The sequence below is a fragment of the Podarcis vaucheri genome (assembly GCF_965113315.1).
Source record: "Podarcis vaucheri genome assembly, chromosome: 4".
NCBI lineage: Eukaryota > Metazoa > Chordata > Lepidosauria > Squamata > Lacertidae > Podarcis > Podarcis vaucheri.
Window position 1 is genome coordinate 26,753,636 of NC_138762.1, and position 20,120 is coordinate 26,773,755.

The 20,120-nt window shown below is 42.2% G+C and overlaps 2 protein-coding genes and 1 long non-coding RNA gene across 4 annotated transcripts in view; 1 reads left to right on the plus strand and 2 right to left on the minus strand.

Annotated features, from left to right (window-relative positions):
- The window catches only part of MIPEP (mitochondrial intermediate peptidase), a 51,022-nt gene extending 38,927 nt beyond the window's left edge, over positions 1-12,095 (minus strand). Inside the window, exons 1-10 of one of the 2 annotated variants that reach the window (XM_082220278.1) lie at positions 11,772-12,095; positions 9,574-9,747; positions 8,853-8,941; positions 7,505-7,591; positions 6,187-6,250; positions 5,669-5,851; positions 4,115-4,271; positions 2,900-2,948; positions 2,318-2,378; positions 88-140 (exon numbers count right to left, since the gene is read on the minus strand). In XM_082220278.1, coding sequence (XP_082076404.1) covers positions 88-140; positions 2,318-2,378; positions 2,900-2,948; positions 4,115-4,271; positions 5,669-5,851; positions 6,187-6,250; positions 7,505-7,591; positions 8,853-8,941; positions 9,574-9,747; positions 11,772-11,954 — 1,100 coding nt within the window. In that variant the 5' untranslated portion in view covers positions 11,955-12,095. Of the gene's footprint in view, positions 1-87; positions 141-2,317; positions 2,379-2,899; positions 2,949-4,114; positions 4,272-5,668; positions 5,852-6,186; positions 6,251-7,504; positions 7,592-8,852; positions 8,942-9,573; positions 9,748-11,555; positions 11,724-11,771 lie in introns of those variants that run through there. The other variant, XM_082220279.1, reaches the window with a different exon arrangement.
- Positions 12,096-12,169: 74 nt separating this feature from the next.
- Positions 12,170-20,120, plus strand: LOC309531052. The gene is made up of 4 exons (XR_014219031.1): positions 12,170-12,271; positions 17,052-17,149; positions 18,739-18,822; positions 20,092-20,120. It is a non-coding gene; the product is annotated as an uncharacterized lncRNA (long non-coding RNA).
- LOC309531016 (uncharacterized protein) lies at positions 13,379-17,057 on the minus strand. Its single transcript, XM_082220334.1, has 3 exons — positions 16,214-17,057; positions 15,364-15,426; positions 13,379-14,808 (listed from the first exon to the last, which is right to left on the minus strand). Exons 1-3 carry the CDS (start codon positions 16,377-16,379, stop codon positions 14,015-14,017), a joined length of 1,023 nt encoding a protein of 340 aa, XP_082076460.1. The 5' UTR covers positions 16,380-17,057; the 3' UTR covers positions 13,379-14,014.

Consider the following 20,120-nt stretch of genomic DNA (forward strand, 5'->3'; position numbering starts at 1 on the left):
CAGAACTTTTAACAACTAAAAACTAAATATTAGAATGCAAATAAAGTGCTAGATACACCAGTTGCAGCAGAAGGCCATAACACTGACCTCTCAGCACGCAGGACACCACTGTGGTATGGATGATCCCAAGGCATCAATTTCTGAAAATTAAAGCATTCACGTTTTCAAACACATAACACAAGTCAAACAAAACAAGTCAGATACAACAGCTTTCTTTCCACAGCAGCATTTCTGTAGGAACTGTTTTCACAGAGCTTTAGGTGCTGTCTTACCTGCCCTGTACACAACCTGACTATTCGGCTTATGCACGGTGCATGGAAATACAATTGACAATCTCTGGTCATGTTGTTTTCAAATGTATATATCACTTCATTGCCAGTGTTAAGGTTTTACATAAAAGTGTATCAACAATAACACAACAAGAAAACAAACAAAAATAAAGTCCAAAGCAAGAATTAAGCAAATAATCCAGCTAAGCACACTGCTAACATCCTAATATTTTAGCAAGCCAAACGCCCTTTGAAAAATTATGGTTTCCACCTGCTATCAAAAGATGAAGAAGGATGTTAGCAGGTGAGCCTCTCTAGGTACAGAGTTCCTTAACTGGATGCTACTACTGAAAAGGCCTACGTCTTATAGCCACCCCTGTAACAAATGAAAAATATGTGACTAAACACCAAACCAATAACTGGAAGCACATGATACCTGTGTTTCAGTGATGGCAAGGGCTATCAATGACATCAAAGGCAAAATTCAAGATGCTTTTTTAAAATCATCATCTCTTTAGTACAGTGTTTCCCAACCGGTGTTCCGCGGCACACGAGTGTGCCGTGAGACGTTGCCTCGTGTGCCGCGAGACGTTGCCTCGTGTGCCGCGAGATGCCTGGAGGGAGGCGGGCGAGTCGGGCGGCGAGAGGCGGGGCGGTGGCGGCGAGGAGAGGCCGCGCCTCCTGCTGCTGCCTGGCGCTTCTCCTCGCAGCCGGCAGCGCTGCCTGGGCGCCTCCGCGCGACTCTGCCTCGCTGGGTTTGGTCTCCCAGCAGAGACGGGTCACACGCGCCCCTCCCTCCCTCCCTCAGCCTGCGCGGAGGGAGAGCCAGAGAGAGGCATCGCTCCTGCGCGGCGGGAGAGCCAGAGAGAGGCATCGCTCCTGCGCGGCGGGAGAGGGAGCAGCCGGAGCGATACCCCAAACGAAGGCATGGGACCGGAGGGGAAATCCTCTCCGAGGAGGATTGAGCGCAGCTGAGAGAAGCCTTTCGAGGAGCTGCCGTGTCCCCTGGAAACCCCCTTCCCAGCTCTGCCTGCCTGCCTGCCCAAAGCTTGGAGGTTCCCCGGCAAGGGGGAGGGAAAAAACTTTCACTTTTGTGCGTCCCTCCCGGTGTGACGCTGCACGCTGACGTCACGGGGCGGGGCTTTAATGGTGGTGTGCCGCGAGATTTTTTTTCAGTAAACAGGTGTGCCGTTGCCCAAAAACGTTTGGGAAACACTGCTTTAGTACAGTAACTTAAGCCAAACATCCTCCCACATGCATCCGCTCTAAAAGGGGCATGTTCAATTAAGTATCTCCAGTTTTCTGGAGCGGGGAGAAATACAAATAAATGACGATCAGGAAAGAATTTACCTACCGTTTCTGTGTATTTTACGAAGGAAAGCACAGATTTAACACATCTACATCATTTACAGATGATATGACCGCATCAAAGTACAAAGCAGCAAGTGAAAAGTGGCGCTAAGTGAACTTGCCTTGAGCATTCAGGACAGGCAGCTAGAAGATTTAAATATAATCAAATAATGTGATCTAAGACTTAAAAGGCTTCAAGATGTCCACTTGTATTTATCCAACCAAATTTCATTGAGGGGCATTTGAGGTCCCAAATTATACATTGTGAGGCAGAACTATTAGAATAATCATGCAGCAACCCAGTTATTAGAAAGACCGTGGTTTCTGAACAAAAATACTGGAGCCTGCCAACACACAGGCTAGACACATGCAGTTTTTCAAATCTGGCTTCTGCCTTTTCAAGCTTGCAAAAACTAATTGAACAAAATGTTTGACATACTCAAGAGAAGACATTACATTTTCCATCTTAAGTTTTGGCTACCACATAAATCACTGTGTTTAAACCAATATCTTCTTTTAAGTGGTTAGCTTCCCTTAGAGAAAAGAGCCTTGAAACCCAACACCGTTATAATACAAAGCCAAGAGAAAGAGAAAGCTTAGATTACGTCAACATAACTCTGAAATTATAGAAAGTATTTTCTCAAACTAGCATTCAACTCATTCAAGTTGAGAAAAAGTAAATGCAAAATATAACTTACTGATTTTATAGGATTTAGTTTCATTTTCATGCCTTTCATCATTTCAAAATCCTTTAGAGTACTGAAAAACAATTTCATCATAATATTTTGTTAAAGTTCTTTTCAAAAGACTTTGTAGTATAATACAATTACTAGACAATCATTTGTCCATTTTGCAAATAAAAGTATCTTTCACACAAGCAAACGAACAAAATGTGCCATAAAGAATTGTGATTCTTCTTTGCTTTTTTAGAATAGGTTTTTCAGTAAGGGATAATACTTTCCGATATACAGAAAATATTTGGCTGGTTTCCCTCTTTACATCACTGGAAAATAGAACATTGGTACGTTTACCATGAAAGGGCCTTTTGGCTGACAGTGAGACATCCACCGTTCAGAATATTTTTACAATTACAGTATGACCTTAATCTGTAGTTGATTAGATATAATCCTTTCAATAATCTTGCAGAATTAAGATGGGGTGAATTAATTATGAAATACAAGTGTATTTTTTATTGATTCTACTAGTAATATTACAAAAATTTTACCTTGCAGCAAGGCAAATTTGTTCTCCCTTTAAATCTTATTAAAAAATAAACTCACCGACTGAATAACTTATCTGAAAGCTTCTCAAGAAATTGCATTACTTTCTCTAAAAAACAGAATGGAAGAAATATTGGTACAGTAGACAGAAAGAACTCTTAAGAAATAACTTATATGCAGCTGTAAACTTTCATCTAGCTTAAAGTAATCTTCTAAACGATTCATAATTCAGAAGTTTATTAAGTTATAGTTTTTTAAAAAGGCTGAATGTAGTGGTTATCTGTTTTATTTACTAAAGAAGCCATTAAGCAAAATTAAACCTGAAATTTCTGACACTCTGGAGACATTAGTGTAGGTTCATTTCCAGCCCTACAAGAACTACAGCAGGTCATAGCTGAATCAACAGAGCTGACTAGTGCAAGGTTTCTGGTTTCCTAATCTTAAAGCTGACTGATAACAATTAAATCGTAATGCAGAAGTTTGAGTATTCAACTTTATTACGGCTGAGGAACCTGCGGACCAACAGATATTGTTTGACTCCAACTCCCATTAGTCACAGCAAGGATGGCCTGGGATGGTGAGAGATGACAAGAATTGTAGTCTCACAACATCTGAAGGGCCACAGGTTCCCCATGCAATGTTCACAGGAACTTTGAAACAATGCAAATATATTGAATAAGGAAGTTCTCTATTAGCAGCAAATAATACTCATGGATGGTCAACATAACTAAAATAACAAACAGCAACATTTCTTTAACACAACAATTTCACTGAGACATCATTCTATGCAGTGTGTTTCGTATGAGGATGTAATATATTTAAAACATTCTGACACTGCATAAATTAGTGTTTGACTGCATGTTCCTTGGGATAGTGTCCCAGGACCATAGGGTTCTCTGATGTCCCCTTTCAGAGGATGGAGAGAAACAAAGGTCCACCTTTGGAAAGGGAGATCCAACCTCGTATGTCTCCCCCATGAGACTGTGAAAAGGTCCACATAGTGCCCCTCAGGTGTTGGGAGAGGGCAAATATGGACCTTGCAGGGTGCTGTCAGGGGCATACCAGGAAAGGCTGTTGATCCACAGGATCCAAAGGCATCCCTGAAACAGAGCTAGTGTTATTTCCCTCCCATTCGAATCAATATGAGAGAAACTGTTTCCAGGGGAAGGGGGAATTGCTCCCCTCCCACTCTTCTCTCCTCCCATGTACTACTAATCTCTTGTAACAATCTGCACAGCCTGCATTTATCCTGGCATATTTCACAATTAGCATTACCTGGAGTTTTGGCCATTGTCCCCTGAAGAGCCCGATGAGCAAATGTATCATATCCTACTAACTGGGCCAGAAGGTTTCTGCTGGTAAGAAGTTCCTCTAAACAGTGTAATTGCTGAGCATTTGGGTACAGGAAAACCTTGTAGGCAACTTCACGTACCTAAGGTTAATTCAAAAGAAAAGCAATATATGGACAACTATAATAGCAAAATGCAGAAATTGATGAAAAGGCGTTATTGATGAAATTGATGAAAAGTATTACAGTGGTACCTCGGGTTAAGTACTTAATTCGTTCTGGAGGTCTGTTCTTAACCTGAAACTGTTCTTAACCTGCAGCACCACCTTAGCTAATGGGGCCTCCCGCTGCCACCGCAGCACGATTTCTGTTCTCATCCTGAAAGTTCTTAACCCGAGGTCCTATTTCTGGGTTAGCGGAGTCTGTAACCTGAAGCGTATGTAACCTGAAGCGTATGCAACCTGAGGTACCCGATATACAGTATCACCCTGTTGCAAATGAAGGGAACAGACAGTAGGAATATCCACTTCTTCCCTAACTGCTCAATTCCTGGGGTATACAGTTAAAATACCTCCATGCAGACAAATGAATATATAGTTGAAGGTTTTCTTCCATCTCATGTACTTAAAGAACCTAGTTGAAAGTTGGAAGATCCCAGACAGACAAAAAGAAGTCTTCTTCACATAGCACATACTATGGAATTGTAGTTACAGATAGGTAGCCGTGTTGGTCTGCAATAGTCAAAATAAAAAAATTCCTTCCAGTAGCACCTTAAAGACCAACTAAGTTAGTTCTTGGTATGAGCTTTCGTGTGCATGCACACTTCTTCAGATACGATATGGCATTGTAGTGATGGTCCCCAACTTGGATTGTTGGGTTTTCCCAGGGTGAAAAGAACTTTTCAGCTCCCTGCCATGCCTGTTTGGCAAGGCCCACTCAGCACATCGGCTCCAGAAGGCTAGGGATGCTGGCACAAGACCTCACAGGAACAAGGATGACTCCAAGAGAGCATCTCATGAGAGCATCCTAGAACCAATGTGCCAAGAGGGCCTTGCTTGCATTTAACTTGTGGATTTCAACCAAATGGCCTTCAACCACATAGGGTTGAACTAAAGGTAAAGGTACCCCTGCCCGTACGGGCCAGTCGTGTCCGACTCTAGGGTTGTGCGCCCATCTCACTTAAGAGGCCGGGGGCCAGCGCTGTCCGCAGACACTTCCGGGTCATGTGGCCAGCATGACGAAGCTGCTCTGGCGAGCCAGCACCAGCGCAGCACATGGAAACGCCGTTTACCTTCCCGCTATAAAGTGGTACCTATTTATCTACTTGCACTTAGGGGTGCTTTCAAACTGCTAGGTGGGCAGGAGCTCACCCCGCCGCGGGGATTCGAACCGCCAACCATACGATCGGCAAGCCCTAGGCACTGTGGTTTTACCCACAGCACCACCCGCGTCCCCCCTAGGGTTGAACTAACATGAGTTAAATGCTTGTAAGATGTGATCGTACTGTATATGGTGCTGTAATGTACTTCATGTATACATACCAGATCATCAGGACTATCAGCATTGAGACCACTGATTTGGGCATAATTGCCTTCAACTGCAAAATGATGCCGAATGTGTTCTGGTAAAATGTGCTTGTCAACCTTGTTTGGAAGATGAGATCCTATGAGAAATTCATTACACAAATCCAATATTTTGACATTGAGATTTACTGCTCTCCTTCGCTGCAAATGAGAAATAAACAGAGTAATAAATATTTCTTTAAAATATAGTTTCTGTTCACATCTTAAAAAGCTTTAGTTGAGATTCCTGCATTGCATTGGTTCAGCAATCTGTGGAATATTCCCATGCATACATATTCCTTATGAAATTAAGATGTTTTAAAAACTAAGATGATAGTATCTTAACTGTAGAAATTAATACCATGCCATTAAGGTTAAGGATCATTGTATTCTGTAAATCTTGATTATGATGGTTAATCAGCAGATTACGCTTGGGATAAGGGCTTAGTTTCTAGAAGGCTCATCCAATAGCCTTTCTTATAATGGAAATAACTTACCTTTTCTTCATCCAAATGAATACCACTGATCTCAAAATCAAACATGAAAAGTTCCGCCACTCGCCTAAAATAATGAAATCACATTAACCCCAGGACATGTACTGTTATAGAGTCATCCCTTTTACAGATATATATTACATTTTGCAGATTATTATGTTGCAGACCAAGTTCTAATTTGTCAATGTAGGGAACTATCAATACAATTTATTCACTATTTAATATAGCTTCTATCCCACTTTTCACCACAGGACCCTGGAGAGTGTTACCATTATTAAAACACGTAAAAAAAAATTCAAAAGCAATACACAATTCAATTTGTTAAAAATCCTCCATCACTATTTCTGTACAGGCAAATTGCCCTGAAATATCCAAATGACCTGGAGGCAGAGGAAGGTTTTCACCTGGCACTGAAAAATTGACAGTATCAGTCCCAGCCATGCCTTAGGGAAGGATATTCCACAAACTGAGTGTGGCATACAGGAAATATTGAAAATCATTAACAATGACATACCAGCTGACTTCACAGTCAAGTCAGCAGAATCATGAACTATGCAATTTACTCACTAATTGCCTGGTGCTGATGAAAACAAATATTAACATGGATCCAAGCTCACAGCACTGGAACATCCTTTTTTTATGAAAATAGCTTTCCATATGGCATACGTACAAAACAATCCTAACCATGTGCTCTCAGAAGTAAGTCCTGTTGAATTCAATGGTGCTTACTCTCAGGTAAACAGGGTTAGGATTGAAGTCTCATAGAACTAAGTGTCGGAGGGTGTTGCTACATTGATGAAATAAACTAGATACAGACAACCTTCATGTTCACAGGGAAGACAAATTTTTTTGTGGCACACTGACCATAAGTCTGATACAGCTCTGAGGCCTTAGACAAAAAAAGTCAAAAGGAATTTAAGATGACCATGATAATTGGGGTGTTAGGGTTACCAACTCTGACCAAACAATGGAGTTTTACAAATTTTACAAAAGTCCCTTCAGTTTCAGAGTAGCGAGTAGATTCTGGATTGAGGAATGTAGCTGGAAGCATGGTAAGTCTATCAAAGGACAAGTCTGGATATATTGGATATATATTTCAAAGCATGAAATGGCACTTGTAACCATAGGTTACCTAGACCACTAACAAAATGTTTTCCATAGTTAAAGACTAGAATTAGGCTCACAAATATGGTATACTATGAAAGTAATTTCTCTGTGTTTTGAACTCCCTATATTGTAATAAGGTATGCAGAACATTAAATAGTCAACATTCTGAGTATCATGAAGAAATATCTACTGAAACAAAATTAACAATGTGTACCTTGTTTCTGGATCAAGGGACTCCATTACACCTTTATCAGCCAACAACTTTCTTAGACTTTGGCACAAATCTACATCTGTATTTAATCTAGAAACACAGAAGATTAAAGGATCAGTTGCTACTAATACAATTATTTCACAATACAATAACAAAAAAATTTTTAGGTTTACTATTTCTGCAGATTTTTTTTGTCATGTCTTTTAAACTGTCAGGTTGTTTTCAGAAACCACAGAATGTTAACATCACCATAACCAGTGAAGTGTAGATGAGAGCAACAGATCAGTCAACAAGTACTTATTCACAACACAACAATGGAAGTAAATAGCATATTAAGATTGCTGCAGCCATAAAAAGAACTAATAGGCAGCAAAAGACCCCAAACGAGCAACAGGAGTCTTGCTGGGTGAAAAGGTTTTGCTCTCCAGCAGTCATTTTTGGGGAGGCAGCCTTTCCCCTGCACCATGCAAGGCTATTTTAGCAAGAGACATTATAGTAAGTGGCTCCTCCCAATAAACACTTCCCATCTTAGAATTGTGGCACTGTAGAGTTGGAAGGGACCCTGAGGATCATCTAGTCCAACCCGCTGCAATGCAGCTCTCCCGTATGGGGATCAAACCTGCAACCTTGGCATTATCAGCACCACACTCTAAGCAACTGAGCCATCCAGATGTTAGGCCTGCACTTCTATTCAAAACAACTGCTCAGTTTTCTTTTCTTTTTTTTAATTTCATGAAAAGCAACCATGCTTAAATCAATAAGCATTTTGCAGCTAATTACATAACTGGGTGCGTTTTTTTAATGGAACGCTTGGATTTCATTTTTCTTAAATGACCACTCATGTAATATGGACCATTGCTTTCCCCACCAACAGGATGATGTCCTTCCACAGGTATGGAGAGAGCATGGAAAAATATGCTGTTGTCTAGTCTTTTAGTCGTGTCCGACTCTTTGTGACCCTATGGACCAGAGCACGCCAGGCACTCCTGTCTTCCACTAGCTCCCTCAGTTTGGTCAAACTCATGCTGGTAGCTTCGAGAACACTGTCCAAACATCTCGTCCTCTAACACATTGTAAAAGGACAATATCTCAATTATACTTAGTAACACTATTAGATGTCAATCTGGAAACAACCCTACTGGTTAGGAAACATGTATTTAGAATTAGACTATCAGGGCTGTAATTACTATAAACTAAAAAACATTTTTACCAGATTTCTTAATTGGAAGAGAGATTCTCCTTGTTTCCATAAGGACTTTAGAACACATAGGAAAACAAAACACCTTGTTGTCTACTGTTCATAGCAGCATTCAATAAACAGATAAGCTGAAACATAATGAATAAAACGTACTTTTCTACCATAGTACCAATGCTTCTGCAGGCTTCCTCAGCAGCCTCTCTGAAAGCAAAATCTGGATGGGCAATTTTCACAAAGTCAGCCTAAAGCAGTAGAAAAAAGAAACTATAATAGTGATAGGGAAATGTTTGTTTTGATATTTAAAGAAAAGTTAGAAATTTAAACTTAAATTGCCATGTGAATCTTTTTTCATTAGAGCACCTTGTGTTTCATAGCAGTACAAGCTATTGATACTATTAAACATGGCATTTTCCTCACACAGCCTCAGGAAAAAGTACATTTAAATTATTTTCATACACAGATGAATATGAGAGGAGGAAAGTCTTTGTACCACTCTGCTTGAGGATCAACCACATATCTATCCTACTGTCTGTCTACGTAATGGGAAGCCATAATTAGCAGTGGGTTACTAAAATGTATAAAACAAATACATGTGCTATCTAACACAACGGCATAATCCCCAGCAAACACATTACTGCCTAAAAGCAATGTTTTAACAAGCCCAGTGCTCACTATATTGGGCACTACATTTTTAAAAAGAAATCAAGGAGTTCGAGCAACAGGCTTGTCTGTTTTAGCAGGAAATCTCATTTAGTTTCATTGTTAATTATAACATTGATATAGTTCCCATTGCATTTGACAAAATTTATGAAACTGGAATCTAGAAATGTGTTAATTAACAAATGGCAATTTCAAAGTTTCAAAAGTAACTTACCAGATCTGCTACTCTACACAAAGCATCTGAGAGCTGATCAAAGATCATGACTATCTCCTTCCCAGGTGGTGTAGTACATGCTTTTTGTACTAGTCGTTCTGTTTCTTGCAGTGATCTTTCTTGAGCTTCTTGAAATCCTTCTGGACAACTCAACTCTGGTACACCAAACAGACCCTAAAACACAGAGAACAGGCCCCATATAAATAATAAATACACTACAATTTTTCCAGTTTCGCAGCAATGCTATAAATTATAAACCCGCTTTTTACATTTAAGCTGTATTTGTAAAAATACATGAAGTGTGAAAATATTTCAGCACACTTGATTTAATCACCAACTCCACAACACGGCAATTATGTTTTTACTTGGGTGCCCGAAGTAGATTCCTAAATTAATATTACAGCATCTTGTGTTTATAGTACAAGTGGGAATCACTGGTATGATTTTCAACAAAATGTTGTTGCTTGGGATGCTGCTACTCAGTTCAGCTGGTGAGCCATGACGTTTTTCAGGATGCTCCATTCACTCCATCCAATAGGCCAGTCAGCATCCTGTATCCACTGAGCTTATTCAGTTATAGTGATGTTTTGGGGCTCCCCCCCATAGGTTTATATGTGCATGTGTCAGCAACATATGTGTTCATGTGTCATATATATGTGCAAGTGTCTGTGATGTACATTATACATAAAGAGTGGTACCTCAGATTTTGAACGTAATCTGTTCTGGAAGACCATTCGGCTTCCAAAACGTTTGAAAACTGAGGCACATCTTCCAATTGGTTGTAAGAGCTTCTTGCACTCAGCAAAAATCACGCTGCACGTTTGACTTCCGAAAAACATTCAAAAATGGAATCATTTACTTCTGGGTTTTCAGTGTTCGAGAACCAAAAGGTACAACAACAGAGGCATTCAGGAACCGAGGTACCACTGTACACACATTTACATCTGTACGCATACACAAAACCTCAGTGTTTACCCAAGCCTGCATATTTTTCTCTCTGGAGTGTGGGGAAATTCAGTGAAGACCCCAGACACTGCGAACCAGTGTGGTGTAGTAGTTAAGGTGTTTTGGCTACATAAGGAACTACACTGAGAACTGAAAAACACAGTACTGTACAGGATAACTTGGAAATTGAGATGCAGTATATACATTAGTGACCTCTTACACCAGGTTACCATAACTTGCTAAACACTTTTCCAAAGAAACAAAACTCTTGAATGGTTGCTAATTTCCAAATGCCCGTTAGGCCTAAGGTTGTCGCCTTTTATGGATTGTTCCTGTGTTTTACTGACAACTCTCACTGGCTTTTCAGGTCAACCATAGGGCTGTGCTATGTGACATATTGATGATCCAGGATTAGATCAGAGTTAAAATTCAGCTCACCCAAAACCAACAGTGGGTACATGGGATATACTGAACCCTTATGCCACTGCTGCAACTTAGCAGAACAAGGAGTGTTAAAATAAAAAAATTCCTTCCAGTAGCACCTTAAAGACCAACTAAGTTAGTTCTTGGTATGAGCTTTCGTGTGCATGCACACTTCTTCAGATACGAAGAAGGAGTGTTAAGGTATGCTTTAAAAGTGCACAACAAGAAAAAACTTGGAAAGTTTATCCTAGCATAAAGAGACAGTGGTGAAAAAGGTCCTGCTGGATTTCTAGCTGCCTGAGCTACTATGCCATGAAGCTCTAAGGGGTGGAGGTGTTCCTAACCCCACAATTCAAACCAAGGACTATTCTGTGGGGAAATTCAGTGAAGAATTCGGTGTGGTGTAGTAGTTAAGGTGTTTTATTCAAACCTGAGGTACTTTGGGTCAGATCTCCACTCCGCCACAAAACTTGGGCCAGCTGCTTAACCCACCGCACAGGGCTATTTTGTTTATTTAGGAGTGGTAGTGGATATAAACCACTTTTAAAAAACCTTTAAGTAGAACGCAATAATACAAAACAATTATGCACAGGTATGAAACAACACAGACAAACCGCTGTGGTGAGGATAAAGGGATGGGTGGGAGCAGCTATCTATTCCTTTTGGAAGCAGGCAGAAATAAAAATAAAATCCTGGCCGTGCACAGTCTTCGCATCGCTTGCTCCGGAGTCTTGGCACCGAAAAGAGGTTCTGGGGCTCAAAACAAACCTCTCTCTCTCCGACCCCGTGAGGGGATCGACCCAGCCTCCCCGGCCCTGGCGGCCTCTCACCGTTTTCTTCCCCAGCTCCCGCCGGTGCTGCTGCTGAGCGTTAAAGGCAGCGCCCACCGGGGACCAGCTGGTGCTGACCCATCTCCGGGGAGCGGAGCTGCTGCAGCCGCCGGCCCGGCCAGGCGAGCCCCACCTCAGGCCGCTCGCGGCAGACCGCGCCACACGACCGCAGCCGGCCAGCATGGCGGCCCCGGCCGACCTCCCCGCCTGCCTGCTCGGCCTGTACTCTTTTTCGTGAGCGAGAAAAGCTCCCTTTCGCTACACGCCGACCAGGCCGCTAGAGTGCCTCGGCCTCGCTTGTTCCTGGTTCCGGCGGCGACCTCTTACGCGGCCGGGCCGTGAGGAGGAGCTTCGTCGCCTCCCCTCTCGCGTCCTGGAGGCAGACATTCGCCCCGGTGTGGCGGCAAGAGGGATTTCCGAGCCAGGTGGCGCTTCGGCTTTCCATGCTTATGTTTTCAATTATCCTCCGAGGCGGCGGCGGGCAGCTGAAGGAGATGATGGTAAAGATGATGATGCGGCGGCGGCGGCTCTGCCAATGGGCTCTACTTGGTTTTTGAACGCTATTTTAATAGGGAAAGCGAACGAGCTAGTAAGTAATGCAAGCAAGCAAGAATCCTCCTTACAAAAAGGGGGTTGCAACTTTTCACGCTGCTCTGGTGTTGCAAGGCATTTTGTTTGCTGGCTTTTAAAAAAAAAACAACCCGAAGAATATTTAAAAACGACGCCCCATCCTTGCACCTTGCATGGACGACATTATTTACAGCTCTACCACTTTTAGGTGTCAATACTACACCCGAGCCACAGTTTGCTGTGCAGACTGATTTCATCTGAAGTGGGCATCTTGCTGAGACGAATGGGCCGCCCAGGCCCCATATATTTTGGTGCCTGAGGTAGACCATAAAATGGCCTCCCCCTTGCCGCCAGGGAAAAGGCCTGAGTGAAGATCATTCTACATCATGCCAGTGGCGTAGCGTGGGGGGTGCAGGGGGGGCCGGCCGCACCGGGCGCAGCATCTGGGGGTTAGGGTTAGGGGGCGCAAATCCACGGGTTAGGGGGCGCAAATTACTTGCCTTGCCCCGGGTGCTGACAACCCATGCTACGCCACTGCATCATGCCCAAGGGGGTGGGGATCCTGCTGCCTGAAGCGGTTGCTTCACCTTGTCTCATGTGTGGGCTGGACCTGCTGATGGGTTTTACACTCCGGCAATGTGAATTCGGTGGAGTGGTATAGTGGTTAGAGCGTGGGATTCAGAGGGAGAGCAGCCAGCTTCAAGTTCAGTCATGAAACGTCCTGGGTGCCTCTGGGCCAGTCACTCTCTCTTGCAGTAACCTACCTCACAGAGTTGATATTAGGATACAAGGAAGAGAGACACTTCAATGTTGCCCGGAGCTCCTGAGAGGAAGCATGGGATCTAAGAAATAAGGGTACTGTACTGTGTATTACTAAATAAATGAATTAAATAAATTCGGATAGCAGTCTTATTGCCCTTCACTCAATTCTGGCATCAAGGGATATTCCTCTCCCCTCTGTCTCTCTCACACATTTAGAATTCCAGAGTAATGTGTAATAATTTTTTATGCCCCAAAAGATAAGACACTAGATAGGTAAAAGTATGTTTTATTACAGGCAAACATTGTCCAATGTTCAGAAACATTGTAGCATGTTAGGGGAAATGCCAGCTACAGCTCCAACCATAACAGAGAACCTGAATTTGCTTGGCTCGTCACCACTGCAAAACAGAAAACCCAAGTTCTACAGATTAACTGGGAACTTGAGAGGGTGGGGAGTGGCAGAAATAGGATGAATTTCTTCAGGTCCTGATGCAGCCTCTAGCAAATAAGCTCAATGCATCTTGCCATGGGCATACAAAAGTAGGTTGTACAATTTAATCCAGGTCTAGCTATTATGGCAAAAAGTATGGGAGCTTAATCTCATTTAAAACAAACAAACAAACAGCAATACCCTCTCATCCCAGGGTAAGATAATTCTCCACATTTGTGATTCTGAGGGTTACATAAGGTGTTGCAGGCAGAATTTTGTATAAATTGAGATATGGCCTAGTTGGCCTAGTTTTCAAAACCAACAAAACCGCTCCTGGGAATATTTATAAAATGTTTAGCATCAAGGACTATGTCACTGGCAAGGAGCTATTAATATGCTCTTGTGAGCTTTGTTGCCATACAAATCTCGATGTGAGAAGTAATAGTATGTATAATTGGCATCACATTAGAAACAAAACAGATCACAAACTAAGGAGTGGTATAGGCGCTGCTGTCTCTGAGGTACTAAATATAAGGAAGCCTGTGAAGGTCGTGTCATCATCAGGGTCTGCAAACAAACCATTAGAAGTCCCGTGGGTCTGCAGCCATATCTGATCACCTTTCTGCAGCTCCAAGATGGTCGCTCCTGAGGCCTGGTCTTCACCACTCTGGTAGCTGTCTGCAGTGTGGAGCATCCTGTTCCCATTTTTAATCAGAGCTACCTTAACGTTCCTTGAATAGACAGTGATGTGGTAGGTGAAGTAATAGACACCAGGAGTCTGGCAGGTGAATACCCCAGTGGCTGTGTTATAATGGTTTAAGCCATTATACATCACTTTGTCAAATTTGATGGGAACGTTGAGAGGAGGAAACTTAGTGGTAAGACCTACACTGAAGGCACTTCTCGGGATGACTGGGGTACTACCAAGTTTTCCCTTTTCTCCCCTGTCTCCCTTCCATCCCCTTTCTCCCTGGATTCCTCTACTGCCCTTTGGACCTGGGCCTCCCACCTCTCCTTTTGGACCAATGGGGCCAATAGGTCCAACGGGACCCCTTAAGCCTATTTCGCCTTGGACTCCAATTTCACCTTTAAGTCCTTTGGGGCCAATGGGCCCAATGTCCCCTTTTGTCCCCTTTTGTCCTTGCAGTCCTAGCTCACCCTTTTGACCTTTATCACCCACAGGACCAGGAATTCCCTTAGGGCCAAATTTCCCAGGCCAGCCTCTTGACCCTTTATTGCCTTTGTTCCCTTTCTCTTCAACTCTGCCATCAGCTCCTAAAAGCAAAGGAGAAAGAAAGAGAGAGATTTCTTTTATTTAAAAGAATGGTTTAATTATCTAGTATCAGATTATTAGGAGCATATGTGCAAGATAACAGGAAAAGGCATTCGTCATTCTTGTATTAGCTAACACTGCGCTGATAGGAGATGAGAAGGTCAAGGATGGCCTTGGAATTTTCAGAGCACGAGAGAAAGTGTTGTGGGAGAAAAGAGATTTTCAAGAGCTGCAATTTAGCTGTCATTTGGGATATATATATATATATATATCCAAACATATAGGAAATGGGAGGATTCCAGACTACACTTTAATTATGGTGTGCTCAGTGAGGTGCTTAAGACATACAGTGGGAGACTATTCTCCAATAGTGGCACTTTTTAATTCACTTGAAATTACTGCAACTTAAATGCCGGCCCCCATTAGGTAGGTTTGCATTAAAATCTTAGCTGAACCCCATCCCTAACCCATGAAGATTCAGCTGCATTTATCCATATCCCCTCAGGAGCAGGTAACAGGCTAAAATGTTTTTCAGTGAAACCACTTTTTGCTCTCACCTGAATCTCCCTTTTCTCCATTTATGCCATCTGTGCCTGATTTTCCAGGATGTCCTGGTTCACCTAGCCGCAGAAAAAGGCAGTGTCAGTTCCGTTAAGCATTTCATTCTTTAAAAGGTGATGCTTAAGCTTTCTGCTTTTGGACTGCAAAAATGACCTCACATCCTGCAACAACACACAATTCTGTTCCATCAGGGAGAACTGGAATGCACAAAATCCAAGGCAGTGCAAGATAATGTTCCTGCAAGCAGTACCACTGGTCATTGCTTGCACAGGTACAGCCATCTTGAGTAGGTGCATTATATCACCTGTTCATATTTTTTACTGATTGATTCTAAGTTAATGGCTGGGTGACTTTGGTTTTCTGTAATTAGCTTCGCTTTTTAAAACTGGAAGTCCTACCTCATTCGTTATCTCTATCAACCAACCATTCAACCACTCACACTCAGCAATAACTCCCATAAAAAGGATCACTGCCAGGTATACACATATTAGAGACTCATCCCATCTCTGGAACACTAATGCCCCACACCCACTGGAATCTGGACCACCAAATACTGCTTTCCCATCTCTCACCTGCAGGCTCTCTTCGGGGAAGGGGATAAAACTTCTTCCATTCATTAATTCCCAACCACATTAATTGTACTACGCATAGTACTGCACAGCCACAACTCCTGACAACCCATCAGCATTGGTTGCAGACACAAACATTAACCTCACACCCAAAGTAGCCTTGAAGATCACCGTAAACTCAATTGTTACAGTGAATCAGTGGCTCTGCTCTCCTCTACCTTGGCATATTTTGTATAACTTGCTCATAGGGTTCTCGTGATGACAACACGTGTGATACCTGTGTCTCCTTTTTCTCCCTTTGGTCCATCGCGTCCGTCACGTCCTGGTATGCCGTTGTGTCCAGGGTTCCCAGGGATCCCAGGAAACCTTTCATTGCAACTGTTCTGTCTTTGTATTTCTTCTGTGCTGACTGCAACAGCCAGCAGAATAATCCAGAGTTTCATGCTATCTAATTTCAGTTGAAGGAATCAATATATTTAAAAGCAAAAAACCAACATAAAACAACCAGTGAATAGCATGCTTTGCAAAATAAATGCTATGTTTTAATCAGAAAGTTGTTGTGCATCTTCATCTTGCTTTAAATGCATTTGAGAGTTCACTAACACATGCTAACACATGCTGTCAATTGGGCACAAGGTTATATAGTGTAGGGTGTGTGTGGGTAAAATTCATTTAGATAACAGAGGAGGTTACTGTGAACATACAAAGTTGTATTATACTGAGTCAGACCATTAGTCCAGCTAGTCCAGTGCTCCGTACTCTGTCTAGCAGCAGCTCAGAGATCTCAAGAGAAGGAATCAGGGGTTTTTTTGGGGGGGGGGCAAGAAATAGAGATGCCTGCATACAAAGTCTGTACTTTGTCACCGAACAAGTCCTTATAGGTTGCTGTAGTCCATAATTCATTTAGGTTAGTAAGACTTCCTATGGGAAGTATATAAACCCCTTAATCAAGAGCTAATTTTAGCAGCAAGCAAATATTGTAAGAGAATACAATTTAATAATGTACTGGTGGGGGGGCGGGTGCCAATGCTTTTTTCCTAAAATTACATTTGTTTGGTTTGTCACTGCTCATCTCATTTGCCTATGGCTCAGAGCATATTTCTCATTGTTCTCAGTTGCTTTTCCATCCAGAGAGCTGGTAGGGCCAGGCTAACTTTGCTCCAGAGGCAGAACGTGGATCCTGTTCTCCAAGTGCTTGGATCCTGTTCTCCAGGTGACCAGAGGGAGCCTTCTCAGTGGTGGCACCCCTTTTTAGAAATCCATCCTCAGGGAGGCCTACCTTGTCATTTTTGGGCATCAGCCAAATATCTTGTTATTTTCAGGAATTCTACTCTCATTTAATGTGTTGTGGTTATGTCTTAATAGTTTATTTTACTTGTTTTATACTGAAAACTGCCCAGTGAGGCTCAGATAAAGGCCACTTAAGGCTGGGAAAACCTCCCCCCCCATTTGAAAAGTTGCTGCTAGTCCATAGACAATTCCTGACTATTGGGGGGACCAATAGTCTCACTCAGTATACAACAGCCCCTTTGTCCCTTACATGGAATATTTTTCCTAACGGGAGACTTTATGTTCAACCTCTACATATTTGCTCATCTACTCCCCAGGCATAGTTTGCACCCAAGTCTTACCTTTTCCGCCACTGCCTATCAGGATATGTTTTTGGGTATCTTGTGCTTAACACTCAGGCACTGTATGTGAAGCTAAAGCAAGGGCAGCTGGGAACTAGGTTATTAAGTTCTGAAAGCTGTTATCCAGTTTTCAGATACGCTCAATGATTAATATGGAGGCAGGTGCCAAGATATTTATGTGGAATGATTCCAGCACTTAAATATTAATCACCAGTGTACAATGTTTTGTCAGTTTTCCACTTGAACCCCCAAAGTCCGTTCTTGTTAACTGCACAGAGCTTTACCATGGAGTCATCTGCACTATGCATTTAAAGCAGTACCGCATCACTTTAAACAATCATGACTCCCCCGCCAAAGAATTCTGGGAACTGTAGTTTGCTGAGGGTGCTGATAGTTGTTAGGAGACCATTATTCACCTTAACAGAACTACAATTCCCAGAATTCCCTCTGAAGAGGGATTAGTGTTAAAACACTCTGATAACTGTAGCACTGTGAGGGGAACAGGGTCTTCCAACAACTCTCAGCACCTTTAACAAACTACAATTCCCAGGATTCTTTGAAGTTTTTTTAAAAAAATTGAAAAAAAAATTAAGATTGAAAAATCCCTGCCACACTTTCAAATAATGCATCCCCTCAACTTTTCCCATTAATAAGATCACCTTACTGTATTTTACTTATCCCATGAATAGTTTGCTGATAACAATGGAACCTTTGTCCAGGAACCTTTGGACAATGAGTGATTTAATAATTTTTGGAAGCTTCATAGAATCAGAGAATTGTAGAGTTGGAAGGGACCATGAGGGTCATCTAGTCCAGCCCCCTGCAATGCAGGAATCTTTTGCCCCATGTGGGGCTCAAATCCATGACCCTGAGATTAAGAGTCTCATTTCCTACAGACTGAGATCTTTGATCAGTGACTAAAGGCTTCAGGAAGGGCCAAATGCTGCCCTTTTGCAATTGAGAGAGGAATAATTTAGTGGATTGAGGCGATTGCTTTTAGAATAATAGAATTGTAGAGTTGGAAGGAACCCTGGGGGTCATTAGTCAAACTCCTGCCATGCAGGAATCTTAACTAAAGCATCAGATGGCCATCTAAGCTTTGCTTAAAAACCTCCAATGTAGGAAAGTTTTGGATATTTATGGCCTGTATCTATTTATGGTCTGACTACAGGGCTGTCAAGAGAATTCTGATGGAAACAGGAGTGGAAAATGCTTTGTCCCACATCCGGAACTGCAATCAAGTCTTGTGAATGTGGTCAGTATTCACTGTTGTTTTCAGCCCAGAAACTATGAGTAGCGGTACGTAATTGATCAAGGTTTCCAATTTGGATTGCATTTACTCTTCATTAAAATTTTGTCTGGGAATAAAGTAATGATTTTGCAATTGTGTAACATTTCCCGAGTGGCAGGCGAGACAAATTATGTAGTTTTTGTCAGAAGCCAAACTGCAGCAGAGAAGAAACAGTGGAATGGAAACCAGTGTCTTCTTGCATCCCTATCTGTAGACCAAATAAACTGAACTACTGCTATATTGAGGTCATTTTCAGTCTTACAGGGAACTCTGCAAACAAAACTCCCTCCAGCATGAAGTTCCACGCAGCATTTCTTGCAGAATGGAATTCTCTTCCAGGTTGGCCTTACTGGCCAGCTCTGGGACAAACTACCGTATTTATTGCTCTATAAGACTCACTTTTTCCCTCCTAAAAAGTAAGGGGAAATGTGTGTGCGTATTATGGAGTGAATGCAGGCTGCACAGCTATCCCAGAAGCCAGAACAGCAAGAGGGATTGCTGCTTTCACTGCGCAGCGATCCCTCTTGCTGTTCTGGCTTCTGAAATTCAGAATATATTTTTTCTTGTTTTCCTCCTCGAAAAACTAGGTGCGTCTTGTGGTCTGGTGCGTCTTATAGAGCGAAAAATACGGTAAATGATACGTTAAATAAATGTTCACATTTGCATTTCTCCAATCTTACACGTTTTTCTATATTAGCCTCAGGTAAGCCCAGCATCAAAACATTTTCCAGGTGACTTTCCCTCCCTGCATCCCTGATTGTTATTTGCCCTGGGAGGGAAACTGCTATGTACATAAATAACAGTTTCATTATGAAGTATGTATGAACTGGGGGTGCGGGTGAAGTTTTTTGGTTAGAAAAATGGCATGGGGACTGCCTGCCCCTTCCATCCGCTCACAATATAATCCTGGTCTTTGGTGAAAGGGGGATGAAATGTTATTATGTTTTTTACTTATATGGACCATTTAGTTGCTTTCTTGGAAATTCAAATTTACTTGTTTCTGCAGTACCAAACCCTTCTAGCTATCATAATGCACAGCAAAGTGGACCATGTGTTCTTTCTGAATGTATCTTTAGCCAGCAATTGTGTCTACTTACATTTGCATGAGACATTCGGGCAACTGTACCACCCACAGATAGACATATGCATGTTTTTGGCTTGTGCACAAACATCACATACAGTGACTGAGAAAGCAGCCAACCTTTCCACCTTTCTCAATTTGCTCTCTCTTAGAAAATGAGAAAAAGATGCAATCCTATTTA